This window comes from Merops nubicus, unplaced genomic scaffold (assembly GCF_000691845.1).
Source record: "Merops nubicus isolate BGI_N331 unplaced genomic scaffold, ASM69184v1 scaffold34542, whole genome shotgun sequence".
NCBI lineage: Eukaryota > Metazoa > Chordata > Aves > Coraciiformes > Meropidae > Merops > Merops nubicus.
Genome location: NW_008592964.1, coordinates 29,003 through 50,327, shown reverse-complemented (window position 1 = coordinate 50,327; position 21,325 = coordinate 29,003). Strand labels below are relative to the sequence as shown.

The 21,325-nt window shown below is 37.6% G+C and overlaps 1 protein-coding gene across 1 annotated transcript in view; it reads left to right on the top strand.

Moving 5' to 3' along the window:
- Nucleotides 1–211: 211 nt before the first annotated feature.
- The window catches only part of TJP1 (tight junction protein 1), a 41,894-nt gene continuing 20,780 nt past the window's right edge, over nucleotides 212–21,325 (top strand). The window contains 12 exon segments of the mRNA XM_008935321.1: nucleotides 212–262; nucleotides 6,259–6,383; nucleotides 6,595–6,697; nucleotides 8,116–8,395; nucleotides 8,965–9,068; nucleotides 9,814–9,982; nucleotides 10,348–10,492; nucleotides 16,402–16,538; nucleotides 18,978–19,006; nucleotides 19,008–19,074; nucleotides 19,894–20,054; nucleotides 20,566–20,674. Coding sequence (XP_008933569.1) covers nucleotides 215–262; nucleotides 6,259–6,383; nucleotides 6,595–6,697; nucleotides 8,116–8,395; nucleotides 8,965–9,068; nucleotides 9,814–9,982; nucleotides 10,348–10,492; nucleotides 16,402–16,538; nucleotides 18,978–19,006; nucleotides 19,008–19,074; nucleotides 19,894–20,054; nucleotides 20,566–20,674 — 1,477 coding nt within the window. The 5' untranslated portion in view covers nucleotides 212–214.

The following is a 21,325-nucleotide window of genomic DNA, read 5'->3' as shown; positions in this document are numbered from 1 at the left end:
AGCACGGGAAGTTCAGATGTGACATATAAAGACAGGAAATGTGTAACAAATTAGCCAGTGTAGCTTCTCTGCAGCTATTCAGTCTGAATATTTATGTTACTTTTGAGTGTAGGTTTCGATTTGTGGTATTATATAGTTGTTTAGTGCAGCTATTGACAGTGAAATCTAATCTTCAGGTTGGTTTTTTTTTTTTTTTTTTTCTCAGAGCACAACAATGGAAGAAACGGCTATATGGGAACAACACACAGTGACTCTTCACAGGGTAAGTTCATACAATTGGTTGTGTGTACCTAATGCAGGATACTGGTTGCTTTTGAAAACAATAGGAAAAAGCCAGATGTCAGGAAGTAAAAGAAAAGGAAATAGTCATATTCCTTTGTTTAAATTTAGAAGTGTTGTAAAAGCTGCATTTGATAGTAGCTCTGTTCGTTGGATTTCAGAGATAAGCCTGCCTACAAATAACCATGCCAGAAACAAAGCTTTACAGGACTCCTGTACATAACTGAAAGTAGTTAGAAATGTAAGTGTTCATTAGCAATTATGTTGTAACTCTATTTGAATGTTTTTAAAACTTTATTTGCAGCGGCATAAACCGATATATATAAATAAGTGTGTTGGAAACTGCCTCATTTCCTTGTCATATCCTTAAATTGGTGGCTGAAAATAGTGATTTTTGGGTAGTCACAATGTGCATCTTACACAGAGGAATGTCAGTGAACAGAGAGACAGCTTTTACATTCAGACAGACTCTCCTTCTCTTATTTGAGTTACTCTTAAATTGATTTCTGATGTTGCTAGTACGAGGCTGTACGAGAAAGGCAATAAAGAATGAGTTGTTTATGGGAAGCCAGAACAAGGTGGGATGCTGTTTGTGGTAGCAGCTTGGTATTAGAGCAACCACAGAATCATGGTCCAGATAGCTATAAACCTTGCAACAAAACAGAGATGTCCAAAAGTGTTTTTTTTTTTTTTCCCAGGGAACAAGTTTTACATTACTTGTCTTCAATTCTTTGACGAAGAATCAATGCATTCTAGAGCTGTAGCACTGACCACATGAATGGACCTTTTGTGACTAGAAATGTGTATGAATCATCTGGTCAGATGAAATGTTAATTGTCTGTACAGACCTATTATCTGCTAAGTCACATGAGTTGAATATTCTTTAGTCAAGATAACGGTTTCAGTACCTGCACTCTTTAAGAAGAGAGCAGTTACACTCAATTTGAGCAGAAGGCTATTTTAAGAAAGTATCTTCTCCAACTGCAACACATGTTGAAAGAAAAGTATGAGTAAACCCAAAATTGTGTAGTGGTACTCAATTAGGTGACTCTTCAAGTCTTTTTTGTAATTGCCCTTTGTTTTCTTCTTGAAGCTGTCCAGTCATGCCTGGAACTTGTGTAAACTTAAAGTTTTTTTTTTTCTTTTTTTCTTTTTTTTTTTTTACTTGAATTACTCATTAAATCAGTCCTGTTTCATATTCAAAAACCAAAAATGCTATAGCAATAAAAGGTTGGCTAGTAGACTCTGTGATAGTTTAGTTTCTGCCAAAGGCGATATTTTTCTGGTTAATTGGAGCAGTATCTTCAGTGAAACCTGAAGTTCAGTCAGTGTGCAAAGGAATAATGAAATGCTGCAATATGGTGTTACCCTGAAGAAATCTTGGAAAAAACAAAAGAGGTGGGAACCAAAAATCTTGTTCTGTTTGCACTTGCCGCAGAGTCAGAAGTCTTTGTATGGAAGTGAAAGTGTCATTTGATTATAATGATGTTTTATGTGCCAAATGTCTACTATCTGTACTGGTTTAACTATTTTACTAGCTGAGCAAGTATGTCTTCTTCAGATATCAAAGGCTAATGGCATATACTGTTAATTTGCTATTATCAATGCTATCAAAGTTATTGAATTTTTCTGACATTCTTGCAGTGTTAGATTAAGTAAGTGAGGTTGCTTGAGTTTAGTTGGAATGAGTGAAATGCATCGAGCTCTCAGTTATCCTCAAAGATAAGTAGAAGTTAATAGAACTGGAATAGACTAGAAATGAGAATCTGAGTGGTTGTCAAATATTTTCTGTGAGAGTTTACTTCACTTGGCTGAGCTACAAAACTGCTAGAGACCATCTACTGTCAGCCACACAAAAAATATTTGGAAGAACTGAACTTGCTTTCTGTTGAGGCACACTAAGAAGTCTCTCTTGTTTGGGCTTAGCTGAAAACAGTAGGTTGGCTGTGAAGGGTGGAATTAATGGCGTTTAACATGTGCTGGATTGCTGCAGGGTAGATGCAAGTCAGACTTTGCCTTACTTACTTCCCTAGCTTCCTGTTCTATTGGTACATCTGCAAAGCTCCTGGGATTCACCAAACTTTTATCTGTTCTGTCAGTATTTGCCTTCAGAAATGAGGCTAGACAAGTCATTGTAAGAGTCTGATCGAGAATAAATTTGTCTGATACCTTTAAGACCCCCTGGGAGAGGCAGAGAAGTCTGGAGCTGGTGTCAGTCCAAATCAACTTTTGTCTCCATAGAAATACCTGCTTAATGGCAAGCAGGTTTGTTGTCCCTCCAAGTGTTCCAAAGAACCTATGTAACTGTGGTTTATTTTTCCATTTTAATTGGTTTTAATGATAATGTGGTCAAAACAAGTGAATGAGTAAGGACCACTAATACCTACAATCAATAGCCTTAAAAGTAGGGAGGAAATGCAAGTAGTTTATTAGGTGGCATGTGAGTGTATTCGCAAAGCTACATAGAATATTCTTGACTACATTTATTTCTGTTTTGAGACTAGCTTTTGTCCTGTTGGCAATTCCAGCACTGACAATTCTACTTGACTTTAAGCCTGTGTTGTTCTCTACTATAACTCCATTGTTCCTGTGTATGCCAGAGTAAGTGGGATTCGTTTAATTCTCCTTGGATGCCATAAAGGTAGGCAAAACTATAAAAACAAAAAGCAGTTTTGGTAGTAACAATCAAGTTCTAGGAAGGTGGATATAATTTGTATGCAATTTTCTTCTGAAGGAAAAAAAAATAGAAGCCACGTTAGCAGGTACTGTATAAGGTATTCTGTCTGGTAGTCCACTGATAATATGTTGGTGTCTGGTGTATTTAACAATTTAAAAAATGTTTCTGCATTGTTAGAGAGGGCAGTTACTGATTTATAAACCTGTTAGTGGTGGTTTAGAACTGTAGTTGCATACCTTGAAAAAATACATTTTCTGTTTTTTCGATAAGTTTTTATTGTGTAATGGCCCTTTACAGAGTGGATGTTAGGGTATATAAGCTCAGGGAGGTCCGCCTTACAAAAGAGAAGGGAGTGTTCTACATAGGGAGTTGTTGAGGAGGACAGATATACTCACTTGTTTTGAAGGGTTTCTTTTTATGACCTTTACTTTCCAGGGTTGTCATTAGAAATTAGGGACAGAGATTACTTAATCCCAGTAGTTGAAGTATGTATGTGTGAGTTTAGGCACTTCATAGTTTAGACATCATATTATGGTTTTTTAATCCATCTGTTTCAAGTATCTAGAGAAGTTGGAACAGAACATAAGCAGTCTCACTGTGCTGCGATTCAGCACAGTGGTGAGTTGCAGCACTATTGTCAAAAGACTTATTAGAAACTTCTGGGGGAGGAGCAGCTTGACCTTCTAACCAAGAGTTTTTGTTCACTTTCTCTACTGTACTTCCAACTTCCTGGACTGCTGCTTAGCGCCTAAGAAATTGAGTCAGTCTCAAGTTCAGTTAAACCTTATCAGGTAGCTACAGTTTCTTTTGAGGGTTCTTTGGTTTTTATATACATAAGGGTAAAGGAGTTTAAGGAGGAACCATGCACTTTGTGTGTTATGTGGGTTTCTCCATAGTCGGAATTGTCATCTGATAGACGCACTGACGGACTCTTTCCTTCCCCCAAAGAACAGTAGCCAGGTACATACACACCTTTCTGCTTCTTCCATGCTGCCTCGCTGTGGGAGACCCAAATAGTACATTTTTTTTTCTCCCTTGTGCTGTCATTACAACATCTGATAGGTGAATTTGTGATATGACAGGTTTTTCATACAAATCCGTTTTAGTTAAGATACATGTTTGTATCTTCCACAATCTGTAGTGATCAACATCTTGCTACTTCCAGATGTAACTAGGAGCTAAGCTCAGTTTTCTGAGGGTAGTTTACTTTGTTTGTCTCATAGGATGGTCATAGGCAGCAGGATAAAATGAAAAGTAGTAGGCTGAGGTTTACTGGAAGTTTCCTTATTTGAGCGCTTAAATTTTGAGAAAGATTTAGGGTTTAATTTCAACTTTCCAATTTGGAGTGTTTCTGAAGATATTGATTAATGTTACTAGAAAGCCTTTATCTCACATGTGGTCTGTTTTCACTGCTGTCTGTGAGACTCCTATGTTTCAGGGCTTCTTGAAAGGAACAACATTGAAATATGAAACTAGTTGTCTTGGTATTGGTGACTGGTTTTTGCAAGTCTACTCTAAAAAAATTAGAACAGCAAGCAGCAAGATGAGGTTTAGTGAGTTTCTGCATCCTGTTTGTCCTTAGCGTAATGATTCTATTTCTTTTAAGGAGTGATTTTTTTTTTTTTTTTTTTTTTTTATTGTGTCAGGAAAGACAAAAAACTTTAAAATGAACTTTAATATCTTCTGTTATTATCACTTCTTCCATTTCTTCCCCACCCAGGCACAGTGAAAACTGAATTCTGTTAGAGTAATGGAAAACTGAAAGATGAGGAAGCAGCATGAGAAAGGAGAAATGTTACTCTTTTGAAAGAGGTTTTTGTGAAATATTTTCATAGGCTATTTAGAGATAATCTTATTGTCAACTAGTTAAAAAAAATAGGAAAAAACCCTCAGCTCTGGTCATAACTAGTCATTATGAGTGTCCTACTGCATGGCACAGGGTTTCACTCTAGTAGTTCTTGCATCCCAGCCATAATTTCTGGTTGATCTCGTTGGAATGTGTCTTGAAAAGATGTCCAGTCTTCCTTTAATGAATTAAAATTAATGTGAAGGAGGCAGTAAGGTGTACCCCTCCCCTCATTAATTAGACCAACTTATTTTCTTCATACCTGGCAATAATATGTGCTAGCTGTTCAAATTGGTGAATCTCTCTTTTAGTGTTGTATTTTACTATTCACTCCTTACAGGCTAAATCTGGACTATCTTTTTATGACTTGTGTTTTGGGGCCGATTAGAAAAGAAGTTTCTCTGAGCAGTCGTTACTGTCAGAAAAGCTGCACATCATGTGTCTTACAGCCAGATGCAGACTGCCATGGTGCTTCTGCTGCCACTGTAAGGTTATGAAATTCATTGCTAAAGCTGGGTCATGTTTGTCAAAGTCTGAAAGAAGACAGGGATTAGTCTGCCAGCATGGAGTGTATGCTGTGTGAAATGGAGAGGAGGAATTGACTGAAACCTGATCTTCTCGGTCCAGTGACTGTATTTTGCATAGCTGAAAATTTCAAAATAAATTCTTGTGCAAAATAGAGCATTTAAATGATAATATTTTTCTGACAATATTTTCTGGGAAATGATTGAAGAGCTAGATGGTTTTCAAATCAGTTATGTTTAGAAAGTTTATTTCCTGTCCTCAGTGCTTCCAGGCAGAAATGTAAGCATCATTGTTGTATCTCAAAATATCTAACAGGAATAACTTCAGAGGCACTGACCTTGCTGTAGTGGCAGGTCACCCTAGAGGGAAGAGATTGAAGCAAATTGCTTTTGTTAAGATGCAGATGATTTGGAAGCACTGACAAGGTTTTGATGTATTTAATGGTACAAGCTATCTTGGTATTATTCCTAAGAAGGGAGCCTGAAGTCATACTGCTGTGTGCTGTGATCCTGTCAGTTCCTGAGCCTTGCGAGGTCAAGCTGGGTAAATACCATAATGCAAAACCTCAAGGAAAGTGTTGGAGGAAGTGATACGGGTTGGAATTGGCATCTCAACAGAGTGCTGTGGTGTGCTGAAGATTGAGGTCTTAGTGGTGTCCGCCTGAGGCCTGGGCCGTAAAAATGCAACTGGGAAGTCTAATCTTTTACTCTTGGGAGAGACTGAGTAGTTAGGCTGAAACTCTCTGCCTTCTAAAAGTGTTTTTTGATTTATCTGTAAACTCTCTTCTGTTCTATGTTGCATAGCATTGTATCGCTCAGTAATCCTTCTTTCTTCCAACAACCTATTGAACCTTTTTGTCTTTGACACAGGAATGTGACTTGTGACCATGTAAATATTAGACAGTAAAAACATTCCTCTTGTTACATTATAGGCCCCTGGATTTGGGTTTGGTATTGCAATATCTGGAGGAAGAGATAATCCTCACTTCCAGAGTGGTGAGACATCAATAGTTATTTCTGATGTACTGAAAGGAGGCCCAGCAGAAGGACTGCTACAGTAAGTGCTAGACTTTGTGGGTTCTGATTTGGGGGGCATTCAGCTTTGTCAACGGTGCCTTAAACTCCAGATTTTGTTCTCAGGATGTCTATGTACAACTGATTGTTTAGTAGCTTATAAAACAGGTAGTTTGTTCAGGAATACCCATTCCCCAACATTTTCCCCTTGGCATAAAGTATTTATACTGTGTATTGTGATGTTTCTCATTCAGAGAAAATGACCGTGTTGCAATGGTTAACGGAGTTTCGATGGATAATGTTGAGCATGCGTTTGCTGTTCAGCAGCTGCGGAAAAGTGGGAAGAATGCCAAAATTGTAAGTAAATGTATCGAAGATTTAAGCTTACTTAATTTCTATAGTCGTAGAACAAAAGTGAAATGGTGTTACATCTGCTATGAGATACATGTATGGTGCAAGATACTTGAATATTACCTGTGTGATGCTTCAGGTTTAAATGACTATCATGAAATTTATGTGTATCACTAAATTTTTTTTTTAAATATGAATTATGATGTTTGGGTAATATGACACTGGATACTTGAAACTTCTTTTCAATACAGTAACGTTCTTCTCAGTTTACCAAAACCTCAGTTCTCCTTCTTGAGTGCACTTCTACCAAGTTTTCCAAAGGCTGGTGTGTGCTAAAGGACTTCACCCGCTCTTCAGGCACTGACTTAGTTCTTTTGCTGCTCAGTAAACGCTTTGCCAGCATAAAGTATAATTACCTTAATTCCTGTAATTTTGTAGGCTTATTCAAAGTGGTTGGCTTTTGAACTTGGCAGAATAGAACAGACCATCCCTAAAGGGTAGTAATCCAGCTTTCTGTAGAAGTTTGAGATTTGTGTTACGAAAAACAGAACACAAATGCACAATGTCGAGCAGTTTCTTAATTGGGGAAGACAGACTGGTAAGGCTTGTAGAAAAGCTTTTGTGCTGACGGATTTCTGGTGCTCTTTCCTGCTTTAGTGTAGTTGCAAAAAATTGTTCTGTTTTGCGTTTGTAGATAAGTAATTATTTTAAACAGATATAAAAAAACTGTGTGGTGAGTTCTGCAAGGCTTTAAGTATCTTGAATATTTAGTGTGTAGATTTATGTAGAGAAGTAATTAATGAAAACTTTAACTTGGTTCAGTTCTATAACACAGAGCAAATAAACCTCTCAACAGGATTGGGTCTTATTCTGGAAACAGCTGTCTGTGTTAATACAAACCAACTTTGAACCTTCAGTGGGAATGTTCCCCTTTCTCTGTGACTTGCATAAACACCGCTTTGGAAGATGGGGAGGCTTCAAAGTTGAGGAGAATTACTGCCAATAACACACTGAGTATACAGTAGATTACATGTTACCAAAAGAGGTTTTTAGCATCCTTTGCAAGGACAGTTAATCTTACCCTTTTGCCACTTTTGTAGAAGTGGAAAAAGGACTATATGTCCTGGTTTGAGTTAGAACAGAACTAATACTGTTCAGTGACTTTAATTTTCAGCTCAGTCTCTTCACTAAAACAACTGTAAAAACAACATACCCCTCCTCTCAAAAACAGATTTCTAGTAATCAGTATTGATGTCTCCTGTATCAGTGGTATAGAATTTGATAGTGAGGATGCAGGGATTCAGAGCATTCACAAATAAATCTGTATGTATTCTTTAGGGTTTTGTGATTAGCTTGGCTTCTGACATTTAGTAACACTGTTAGCATGACGCATCCAGAGGCTGATACCTAGTGTTTGGTTGTAGACTATCCGAAGGATGAAGAAAATTCAGATTCCAGTGTCTCGACCGGAACCTGAACCTGTGTCTGAAAATGAGGATGATAGCTATGATGAAGAGATACGTGATCCAAGAAGCAGCCGTGGTGGTCCAAGTGCCAACAGGAGGCATGAGAAGAGCTGGGTAAGAGATCGAAGTGCTAGCAGAGAGAGAAGCTTATCACCGAGGTCAGATAGAAGATCAGTTACTTCCACTCAGCCTGCAAAACCTACCAAAGTAACACTGGTGAAATCGAGGAAAAATGAAGGTAAATTGTAATTCTCTTACTAAGACTTGTGCTGTTTTTTAAAGGCAAGCTGCTTCAGTCAGTGTTACATTGAGGGCTTTCTGGACTGTATAAACAATGCTGTGAACTGCCCATTTTACCAGTAGCTAGCTGAGAACATAAACTGCTGTTGTGTTTCTGAGGGTGTTTTTTCATCATCTAAAATACGTGTGCTTAATTAAGACTAAAGTGTTTTATATAGTGTGAGCGAATCCCAACTGTCTGCCTAAAACCTGATAGTCAGTGGGTCTCGCATACTTCAAGACATACACTGAAGACTGAACTGTTTGCAAGAGGGGAAATGGTAGTTAGCATCTAAATTAAGCTATTGAACAACAGCAGTGATTACAGCTGGAGTTGAAGAAGAGATTGATACAATGGTAAATCTAGAGTGTAACTCGACTACAGCCCTTCATATGCCAAGTTTGTTTTCCTCTGTTTTCAGTGTAAATGTTGTGTAAAGCTGTGTTGTAAATATTCAGATCTCACCCTCCTTTTTTGGCTGTAGCTTCATCAGTTTTCTTCTTTCTTTATATTGCTTTTTTATAAAGAGTATGGCCTACGGCTGGCAAGCCACATATTTGTGAAAGAAATATCACAGGACAGCCTGGCAGCGAGAGATGGCAACATTCAGGAAGGCGATGTTGTGCTGAAGGTATAGTAAACGGTGGGGGTGCTTGTTCCAAGGGAAAGCACACCGATGGAGCTGTCTGAGAATGAGCTTGCTCTCAATAGCATAATTTCTTAGTAGAAGATGGGGTTTTTGAAATTATTTCAGAGCTGAAGAAATTTTAAGTCTAAATCAACCTTTCTAAGGAAAAGAATTATAAAGCTCTTTTGGTTGTTTTGGTGTTATTCCCCAGCCTTATTCAGGCAAGTAGTACCCAATGTAAATGCGTAATAGCAAATATTTGGGGTGGTACGAGACTCTGACCCTATATGCTTACTTAAACAATATAATGTTGTAGAATTGTGCTATTCAGCAGCACTAGAGCTTGTGTTCTGGTGAAATGCTGATTTTTGTAGAAATCAATATACCCAGAATTTTTTAATTGATACTAACAGCTTGTATTTCAAGAGACTTGTAAATCTGTTGGTGCAGAAAACTGTACCATTCCTTACTCTGGAGTATAGCGGTGCTGGTTGAAAAACCATAACTAATATTTTTAAAGCTTTGCATTAGTGGTACAGGCTTTGTCTTTGAAAGATGAGACTAACTGTTGATCTTAGGTTACAGTTTGGATGAGCCCAACAGTCTTCCATTTTATTGTGGTATTTTTGATAAATATCTCTAGCCATTTCTAATTATCAGACAGAAAACCACTATCTTTACTGGAGATTCACTGTTTGGGTTGTTTTTTCAATAAGTTTATATCTGCTCTTTTCTTACTCTGTTCCAGATAAATGGCACAGTGACAGAAAATATGTCCTTAGCAGATGCAAAAACACTAATAGAAAGGTCAAAAGGCAAGTTGAAGATGGTTGTTCAGCGAGATGAACGAGCTACACTGCTGAATGTTCCTGATCTTTCTGACAGTATTCATTCTGCTAATGCTTCAGAAAGAGATGGTGAGTGTTAATAAACTTGATTGCCAAAGGTAAAGACAAATTCCTTGTGTTCTGAAAATGGGAAATGCCCAAGTTGGGTGAGAGGGTGGGGAGGAGAAGAGTTTGGAGTACGATTGTCATGTGGGTAAATTCTTGTTTGAACAAAATTGAAATCCACACTTCCAAAAACAGTGGAGAAAAACAGTTTCTATTCCCATAGTTGTTTTTGTTTTTTTTTTTTTCAGGACTATTAAGTTTAGTTGTTCTGAAATAATAGATTTAACATCTTCATAAAAATTCTCTACAGAAGCTTTTTTCCATTTGAGCAGGTCACGCCACCATTTTAATTACAGTCATTTCATGGAAAACCAACTTTTATTTAACAGACATTTCAGAAATTCAGTCGCTGGCATCAGATCATTCCAACCGATCACATGACAGGCCCCGCCGCAGTCGTTCACGATCTCCTGACCAGAGGTCAGAGCCTTCAGACCATTCCAGACATTCTCCACAGCAGCCCAGCAACGGCAGGTGATGGCAGCATTGTCTTATTTTTCAATCAACTGTTTAATGTGATGTATAAGTTGTTAGGAGTGCTTGGATTTATACAGTGTGATGCAGAAATATGGTTGTTATATGGTATTCTAGCTCTCAAGAGATGCAGCTGATAATGATCCAAATTTTATTAGGCTTTAGGAGAAAGCGAACCTTTAACTTTAGTGTTACTCTCTTTAAAATAGACTCTTACAGCATTGTTGTATGAATGACAATGTAAATTTGAGAGTGATATATTTTAATATATGCAATTGTGTTTTGTTTTTGAGAATGCAGGTAGCTCCAAGGATATTAGAGATGACTACTAGCACAGTTCCCACTGAATGTCCACCCTGAGTAAACTTATAGAAATTGTGCTTTATTTTGGCATAGGCTTTTGATTTTTGTCATTAGCTTTCTTTAAAGTTATCTTCCATTTATGAATACATGTAATTCCTACAAAGTCAAGTGTATTGCATGGCAGATTTAACTTTTGGAACATAGATTTTAATATTTGAACTTGGTAGTGGAACATGCATGATAATTCTGCAGTAGATAAGTCCAAATGAAGCCAGAGGAGTGATCTGTTGTATGCTTTGGAACTTTTTTTTTCTGCCACGTGCAATTTTAGTCTTGAATAATGTGAATATGTCCTGTTCTGCATTTCCACTGTTTGTTGGACATAGGAATTTTTATTTATTAAAATAGAATGTCAGTGTTGGATTTCAGAGTCTACTAGATATTTCTAAGAAAAAAGTTTGCCTTCTGAGTGCTCATAGATGATGAAACAAAAGTTAGAATTGATCTGTTATGAATTCTGAACTCAAAGCCTGTATGTGAAGACTTGTAGATACTGTAAGTTCTGTAAAACAAATTAGAGCTGGCTGTTCCATAGCCTTTGCCCATGGGGAAAGTAAAACTTCTACCTTCAGTGTTTATATTTATCTTAAGGGTTAATAAAACTGCAAGACAGATCTTAACTGCACCTGGTTGGGGTTACAGATGACAAACATTTTTGTTTGTTTTCCATGTATGTTGTCTGGGGGAGATCCACAAGGCATGAAAGCTTGTTTTCAAGTAGGAATTCCGTATTAGTGAGGAGGAACTTAAAAGAAGGGTCCTGGATGCAGTGATATGAGACGCCTGTAGATTTGTTTTGGTTTGGAACTCTTATGTCTTGACATGCGTTTCTAATATGGAGTGGAAAGAGCTTGTGGACAGTGGAAGAACAAAAAATCCATTAAAACTGAAAGTATGACTGACTTAACCTAGTGCTAGTCCTTCTGTCGTATTACAGTGTGTTAGGTAGATAGTCACTTCCTCCCTATAGACTACACTGTCAGAAGAATTAAATCCTTCCTGAGAATGAACTTTGAAGTTATCTCAACTCTGAATGCATCCGCTTTATCTGCTTTATGAACAAGAACTACCTTGGCATGGATTGACTTCCTGTTGGACATGTCCCTTTCAAGATCAGAAAATTTGGGCCCTGAGCCACATGAAGAAGAACACGTTCAAGGCAACTGCTCTTAGTAGTGGTTATTTGTGCTAGTTCAAATCTGCTGTAAGATCAAATCAGTTGCAACAGCTTAATTTTTTAAAATTTGGAAAATCTGGAGGGGGGTAAAAAAGCTTGAGAACAACAAGCTGGGGAAGGAAAGGTACAAAAAGCCCTCATGTTGAGCTTAAGGAGGATATGAAAAATTGTGTTGACGATGATGAGTCTTTATTTAGACCCTGTTTGTATGTTAATGAGAAATTCCAGGGGAGTCATCTTAGTCCCTTCATACAAGCTGAACTACAGACTGACACTTAAGTCTGTACTGGAGTATAGGAATCTGCCAGCAGACATGCTTCAGCATTGCTTTGCTGTTTGGCAGGGTCTTCAATGTTGTCCATCTTTCAGTATTCTAAACTGGTATGTACACCAGTGTGCCTGCAGTTTTCCTGGATATAGAATTCCCATAACAATTACTATTTGAATTTTCTGTCAAGGAGGAAGTTCGCAGATGTCTTTTGAACAGTCTTTTTAAATTCTAAAGCATCTTCTTAATTCATTATTAAAAATTATTAATTATGGTTGTGCATTGTTTTTTCACTTGTGGAGATTTGTAAATTATCCACAGTTCAACTTGAAAGTGATCCAGGGAATGAATCTTAAAATTATCACCAGATAAAGCCCTGGAGATTTGGAAAATTTATAGTCAGCTGATACTGAACTAAATACTAAGTGAAAGAAGAGAAAAATACGTCTTGGCTTTGAGGAGGAGCTCTTGGAGCAGATCATGTTTTAAATGTTAAATATAGTTTTAAAAGATGTATAATTTTAAAGCTATGCAGGACAACAGCTGTTTAGGCAGAGGAAAAACGCAGCTTAAATAAAGGAGGTCAGATAACGTAAAGCAACTTCATATAGTCTGTGAGGAGCTGTACTTAAAAGCTAGAATGAGCAAAAGAGGTCTCTGCACCTTACATTGGAGAGTACTCAGGAGGAGGTATCAAACTATACTCCTTCTTACCTATCTGGTCTCATTGCTACCATAACAGGTCTTTGAGCTAAATAAGCTTTTGCTGTGACGCATCCTGAAAAGAGACATTTACAGCCAGGTGCTGGCAAGCCTGCCACATTACATCTCTGGGCTGCTCTTCACTCCCATTTGGGAACTCTTCCCTATGCTGCAGGCTGCTTCAGCCTCAGCAAGAAACATGTGGTAGCTTGAAGAAATCCCTGTAGAGGTCATCCTTAATTTTGAAAGGATGAGGCTGACTTCCATAATACAGTTGCCAATTTATGTATAGCATGAGAGATGTGTCATTTTGTCCATTTTCAAAACAAGTTGGAAAAGTTGCAATATAGGACTAAAACCAACCCTATTGACAATGTACTCAGGAAAGCACCTCTTGGCTCTTACAATCTTTGCATGCTGAACAGTTTGAGAAGTGCCAAAAACATGGAAACATCTTGCAGATTTTCATATTTTGCAGACCTTTCTGTTCAAACAAACATTCAAACTGTATGTTGCAGTCCATCTTTTTTTGCCTCTGAAGTAATAGCCATCACAGTCGATGGCACTAGCATGTAGCTGACTGCTTTTTGTGACTGAAGGTTATTTGAAAATTATTCTGGTAGACGAACTTTAAAAAACAAAAGGGTGGCGGGGAGGAGGGTGAGGTAAAGAGGGCCCTATTACAGCACAGATGTTAAACAATAGCATCACAGTGCACACCCTGAACAACACCTGTGTCTTTTGGGAATTGCAGCAGTCATTTTTTAAGTTTTGACCACAGTTGTGTTTCTATCAGTTTTTCCAGCTGAAACTTTGTCTTGCGTAGAGTAGAACTGACCTTTTGCAGGCATGCTGGTTGGCAGGGTGTATCTGCCTATATGTGTAGCAGTAGCCCAGTCTGGAACCATTGCTGCAGTTACTTGCCTGTCTTGTGCTGTGCTTTCACTGCCTGTGTTGTACTTAGTGTTCTTGAGAGCTGTTTTCTGCCCTACTTATATTCTTTTTAATATATGCAGGCATAAAAGCAACATAAAATGATTTTGAACTATGTGGAGAGGAAATGTAAAACGAACTTTTTCCTTGTGTAGTAACTGCAGCATTTTTGACCTTTTTTTAAAGGAAAACAGAGAGAGTGCTATTTTGAAATAATGTGTCTGTTAAGTGTTAGGAGATGCTCAGAAACAGGTACAGGTATAGAAGGCTCACGAGGAAATTTGCTGTTAACACTTCATTAACAAGTGCTTATTACCCGAAAATGTTTGGATGGGGAGTGAGATCAGTTGCATCTTATGCTACTGCTGGACTTTTTCTTTAGTTCTAAGACACTTAGTATGCATTTAAACAGCTAACTGTGGGTCTGTTTTTTAATGAGCCAGGAACTATTTTTCAAGGCAATGATTCCAGTCATGGTTTAATCTAGTGTTGGAAGTAAAATACATGATCTGTTAGACTATGCACTTAATTTTACTTAGAAATGACAATATCTTGGAAATCTGGAAGAGGAATAAGAAAATTCTTACTGGTGAAGTTTGGGAACAAAGTAGAAGGGTTCATGCTTGCTTTCTGTTTTGTTAGATGTAGTGGTTTTGGCATCATTTTAATCAAGTGCTCCCAAAAGAGTTTCTCTGAATAAAAAAAGGTACAAATAAGGATTTAAAAAAATTAGCCTGCTGTACTTGTTTTTGTCCATGACTTACAACAAGGTGGCTGCTTACAATGCAAGAGTGCTTGTGTCTTCCCAGATTGTGATGACTGCAGTATTTTTCTGTATTTTTTTTTAAGCTGCTTTCATTCACACAGTTCAAAAACTAGTAAGAGGAAACTACTGAAAAGTCTCAGTATCTCTTGACTGAACAGTTAGCTAAGCTTTGTTTGTGATGTTTCGAACTTCATGTTGCTTCAGGAAAACATGTTCTGCTTGTGTTTAGATCATAGATGTTTATTACTGCTTCTTTCTCATGCATCTTGGATAAGTAAATTTAATGGGATCTGTTTCCTTGCATCATAGCTGCAACTCGAAGTCTCGGTTCTGATTAAAATAGTCTCTACTCTGTATAATGGACTTTTCTGGATACATTTGTACTTTATAGAAAGTGATACTCATTGTTGCCTGGTAGCGCCATCTAGCTGTTGGTAGTGAAAAACCTTTCCTTCCACTTCCTGCCCCCCTCTCCCCTTGTACAGATTTTTCCTTTATGAGAGTAGATGGACTTGCACCTACTGACCAAGCCATTGTTGTCTTTCAGGAAGTACCTTTTCCCCCTCCATGGCAATTAAGTCTAATACTATATAAAAAGCTGTGAATTGTATCTCAAATAGTTTTTATATCCTGTTTTGCGAGCTCTTGGGAAGATATTGAGTATCTTGTGACTCTTCTATTTTGAATGCACGTGTTCTGGAATTAAGACATCTCTTTGACATATTGATCTGCTTTTTTTCTTCAATATGACAATGTTCACCTGCTTTGACCCTATTAAATTATTTCCTATTCAATAGTGTAGCAGTTAACATTTTGACATACAGTATATGTTCTTTTCAGTTGTACTCTATGGTACAGCTGATACCATATAACAGTATAGAAATACCTGATCTTTTGAGCTAAAGGAGTAGAAATTATGTTCTTCTGACCATTAGCTGCTCTCATTGTTTAAAGAAGAGAGACTTAATTATTTTAATTGGTCACATATCCCTTTGTTTTACATGGGAAGCATGTATAGGAACTGCATAAGAAGCAGCAAGTTTTCATTTAAAACACATGGATGACTGAGTGTATGAGAAGCACTCCTGCATTGTAATAGCTGTGGATTGAAAGTCTCATCCCTCTGAAGACTGAGAAGTCAGAGGCATGTTTGTGTTCTACCTTTTATCTCTGCAAAGCCCTACCAAGAGCCACGCTGGCAGCACTTGTGTTCTAGGGCAGCTGCTATGAAAAGGAGGAGATAAGTTAGCTTGATCACAATAAAGCCTAACAATTAAGTCTAAAAATCCATGATGCCTACAGGGAGGAGTGAGAAAAAGATACCGTAACTGCTCTTCTTCACTTCTTCCCTTTGTTTCTCAGTTTCTTATGTAGCTTTCGATACAGAGCACATGTATGACATTTGTGCTTGAAGCAGAGGCCAGTATGTCTTGTGATGCCTGTTCTGTTTCTAAAAAGTTGTGTCTAGTGAAATCCTTTATTAATATGAGGTTAGGGACAAAATGCTCAGATTCAGAAGTGGTAATAGTTGTTCATAATGTGAATGGTCTAAGCAAACTTCATTTACCTAGTAATTGGCAGTTCTTTACCCACCAAACCCAAACTTTATGAATGAAAGGATTTATTCTTTAGTCTTAGTAGACAAATGTTGTAGCAACAATTCTATATGTGGAGTGGAATCTTTTTTTTTTCTAATATAGTCTTCGAAGCAGAGAAGATGAGAAGACAACTAAACCAGGAGCTGTCTCTACACCTGTAAAGAATGGAGATGATATTTCTAAAACTATGGAAGAAGTGGCAGTCGAAAGAACTGAAAAACAAACTCCACCACTCCCAGGTAAAAACGTACTCATTATGCATAATGTTGTTGAGAATGGATGAGTAGTGAAGACTTCATGCCATTGCATCTTTGTGGAATCATTTCTGAAGTCTTAAAGTAGACTAAGTCCTAATTATTTCTTATTTCTGAGTATGAAGAGTCTTTGTAACCATAACCTCATTTATATCCTAGAGTTTCAGTATTTAAAACATAAGCTGTGGGGTCAGCCCATTATATAAAGGTCAAACTTCAGTGTTGAGAGCTGGATTTATAGGTGATGGTCATAAAGAGTTTTGTCCTGATTTCTCAAGCAAGGGTAAAATCATCATGTCTTCTCTGAGAGTCAAGCAGCAGACCGGTTCTTTAGAGTTACTGTAGCAGACAATATTTAAACAAGGACATCGTTAAACCTGTTCAGGGGAACTGTTCCCAAGGCAGAGCTCCAAACATGCTGAAATGCTTTGGAGCTGTCGCATCTACTAAATACAGTCATAAACTAAGAAGGCATTTGAACAAGTGTAGTACAATTAATAAAACAAGAAAAAAGTAGCATCCCTTTTTTTTTTCCAGAAATGAAGAATAATCTAGATGGCAGCAGATAAAAGCTAATTGGTATATAAAAGGAAAAACATAAGACGGTATGGTGACAGGATAGAGTTCTGGGCAAACTGACTTAAAGGATTTCTGTTTTTCCAGAAGAAGGAGCCTCAGTGGAATTAAAAGTGGAGAAAGGAGAAAGTGCATATGCTTTAGAGGAAGCTTTTTTTGAAAGGCTGGGTAGAATGAGGAAAAGAACATTGAAGCCTGAAAATATCTGAAGACTTAGGGATGAGCAGGGACACTTCTGCATATAGTATTCAGTTGCTCACTGAAGAACTGGAAGAGTTATGATGGTGATAGACTCAAATATCTGCAAATTGAGAACAGTAGGTTTTCTGATGCAGCAGCCGTTACTAAAAATATTGTCATAGGAGCTGACCTTTGGCAGTAGTGTTACAAAAATATGCAAATAAAGTAAGTTTATATTTGCCAAGATAGAAAAAAAAGATGTGATGGAGAGATGAGAAAAATGAATTCTGTATTTCTTTAAGATATTGAAGGTTAATAATTGACATAATACAAAGCCAGCCAGGATGGGAGAACTCTGAGATGGTTCTTGGTCCAAAGTAATGTACTAATAATTGTTTAAGGGACTGGAAAGCAAATAATAGGTACTGTTGGGATTTTGCTGGTTAGGGAGGAGGAAGTAGTTTTGTTGTTTGGTGACCAGGAAGAGTCACGTGGAAATGGTTTGGATGGGAGGAGATATAGGCCATTACATAAAGATAAAATTTAAATTTGTAGCTGCAGACGTATTTTTGCATGTTAATTGTGAGATTAAGAGGTGCAATAAGGGGCATAATCCTCTAACAGCTTCCCAGAAAACTCTAGGGAAATGAAGATCTTTTAAAGACAGTAAGGAAAATATGGCTAGAAAAGCAGTTTTTGTAGGTTCTGTGGCAGTTTTCTACTTAGACCAAAGGGGAGATGTCTGGCATCATTGGTTGTTTCAAAGGAGGGTGGAAGGAGAGTATTTGTTCAGAGGGATCATCAGAGGCTTAGGCTAGGAAAGAGTCATTAAAGACTTAAAAGAAAATGTTATGTCACTGTGTGGTAATGACAAAAGTCACATTAGAAAATAACTTATTACCAAATTGTTTTCTGAAATGTCTCATTTCAAACAAGTCTATGCAGTGATTTGAAAGGAAGATAGCAGAGTTGTTGGGAAGATCAGGGATATTTGGCTCATTCAAAGCCAACCTAGTTCGAAATCAACTTTATTCAAGTGTGCAGAGACAAGACTTAAATGTTGTCATTCTTCTGACATGACCAACCACGTAGCAGAGAAGAGCCCCTGTTAGTGTCCATTACTGTGGGAATACTAGTGGCAGGCTCCTCCTAGTGACTCCAGAGAATCTGTGCACCAGAGTCATAGTAAGTGCTGATCTTTAAAAACCACCCGCTGGACCACAGTAAGTGTTGAAATTTGCCAACCTCAAGGCACACAGCAGTAGCGTGAGTGTTTCTGGTATTTTTGTCTCAAAAATTGAATTCTTGAGGGAAGAGAGCCAATAGAAAATCAAGTTACTTCAGATGAATCAAGGTGAGCAACAACAGGGTTTGAAGTTGTCTTGTGATCGTGAAGCCTTCTAGGCCTTCGTTTATGGTGTTCAGAATACTTAGTGGAAGCTTTGGTGGTTTTTTTACTGAAGTATTAGTTGAACCAGTAATCGTGCTGCGTTGAATAGCACAGTGAGTGTCTTCCTTTATTGTAAGTTTCTAGTATTTCACTTTTAAGTGGTTTTGAATGGGGTAGAGGAAGGCTACAGGAATGGTAATTAAGCTCCTAAGTTAATCTTGGTTTTCTCACCTTTAAGTAACCAAATGGACATTTGAAATCTTTTAATGTTTTAATAGAACCAAAGCCAGTGTATGCACAAGGAGGTCAGCCAGATGTGGATTTACCAGTCAGTCCATCTGATGGTCCTTTACCTAATTCATCCCATGAAGATGGAATGCTTCGGTAATGTAATTCTAAACTCTGTTTTTGAATCTGCCTGGTCCTTGAGCAAACCAAGTGTTTATCCAAGGTGATGAGTAACCTGTATAAATGATCTGATGTGAAGTTCAATATGCTATCCTGACAGTTCTGTTCAGAAATATGAGGTTGAAGACTTCTGGTTTATTCCTGAGCTTTACTGGCACTTCCATTTTTCAATATGCCATTTTAAAGTTTATTAATGTACTATGGAAATTAGCTGTTAAGATGATAACTGTTGAGAAGAATTTGCAGTGTTTCTCCTCTTGGGTACCCCACTCTTCTTCTTGCCCAATCACTGTTTCTTGAGAGAGGAGGGATACTGCAGCATATTCATTTCAATGAATAAAGGTCATTGAAGAAATGTGCTAAGTCATTACGTGGATGTGATTCTACTGAACTGGGATCTCTTTTATGGACACTAGTGTACAGGAGAAAGGATTCCAGTTCAGTTTTTGTCTCAAATTCATTTAATCTCTGTAGAGCCAAAATAGATACGTATCCCGGCACAGTTCTTTTCCAAAAATCTTCCTTTTTTTAGAGTGTCAAAATGCTTCACATAAGTATATGAGTGTAAGACAAACCAACCCCTCTAAACAAGAAAATGCAGGTGGATTTTTTTGGAAGTGTGGCTTACAAATGTGTTGTAGTGCTGCAGATGACAAAGAGTTAACGGTATGCTTAATATGATATTCTTCCAACTGAAATGATAGGTGAAGTAGTTCTTTGCATGTATTCAGTTTTGAATTGACTGAGTTACTTTTTTGCTAATGCATCTCTAAGTGAATGTTTTCTGTATCTCTAGGCCAAGCATGAAACTGGTAAAATTCAGAAAAGGAGATAGTGTGGGCTTACGACTAGCAGGTGGCAATGATGTTGGTATATTTGTAGCTGGTGTTCTGGAAGACAGCCCTGCAGCAAAAGAGGGATTAGAGGAAGGGGACCAGATTCTCAGGGTACGCCTAAAACAATAACTGTACAAATGTTCTGTTTTACCATAGTAGGTTTTCTTTCTGTCGTGTTGAATATATTGCCTTTATAGCTCATACAAGTTTTTTTCCCATGTATATACTGACTAGATGACTTAATAGCAGAAAAATCTCCTGTTATTCTACTGTTGCAAGGAAGGTTAGTAAGCTTTATATCCAATTTCTTAGTCTAATTCAGTTGATAAAGTTGTTGGGGATTTTTAGCTGCTGTGTTGCAAAATATTCGGAGGTCTCTATATGTTGTAGGTGCTCCATAATATAACAACTTCCTATTACTCTGGAAGCTAGGCTTTTATCAAGAACTAAAGTTAGAGTATTTAGAGATACAGGAGATAACTTGAGATAAATGTCCTTGATGTGTATGTATGAAAATGAATTTTAAAAAAAGCTATAAATTGATTTAGATTTACCATTGTGTATCGAAAAATCTGTTCTAATGTCATATACTAAATCCAACTGATTACTTCATTGATGCCAGGTAAACAACGTCGATTTCACAAATATCATCAGAGAAGAAGCTGTCCTTTTTTTACTTGATCTTCCTAAAGGCGAAGAAGTAACCATTTTGGCACAGAAGAAAAAAGATGGTAAATATTTGTATATCAATGTGGTAGATAACTTAGAACAACATAAGAAGTATAGGGAATGATGGTTAGCTTGTGGCTTGCAGGAAATTAGCACCTTATGAACACTGTTAACTTCTTTTAGATTTGGGATAGGTTACTGGTAAAAAAGGATTAGAGATGGATATTGTAACAGTCCACCACCACCATCCATCTCCTCCTCTCCTCAACAAACAAGCAAAACCCAAGACACCCTCAAGAGGGGATGGAGAGATGGAGAACAGCCTACCCTTACCCCCCAGAAAACACCCAGCAAAAAAAAACAACCAACCAACCAAACTCTAGCATCTTTTGAAAGTATTGTCTTTAAACGTTGGGGGAAGCAGGAGTGTCTGTGGCAGTTAGACCACTGAAAACAAGCAATTACACTAATGTGCATGCATACACAAACTTCTTCCCAGTAAGATTCATTTCTTCCAAGGGAACTTAATTAAGCTTGCACCAATTTCTTGACCATGAAAGTTGAATTTGTGGGTAGTTCACTGTTAATAGTTATGCTGCTTAAAAAAGAACAGTTCTGAGATACTAAAGCTTCTTGAAACAATGCTGTGTATTTGAAGCAAGGAGAATTAAGGTGCAGCAGGGTTTTTGAGTAATTCTTGTGAGCATTAGGAC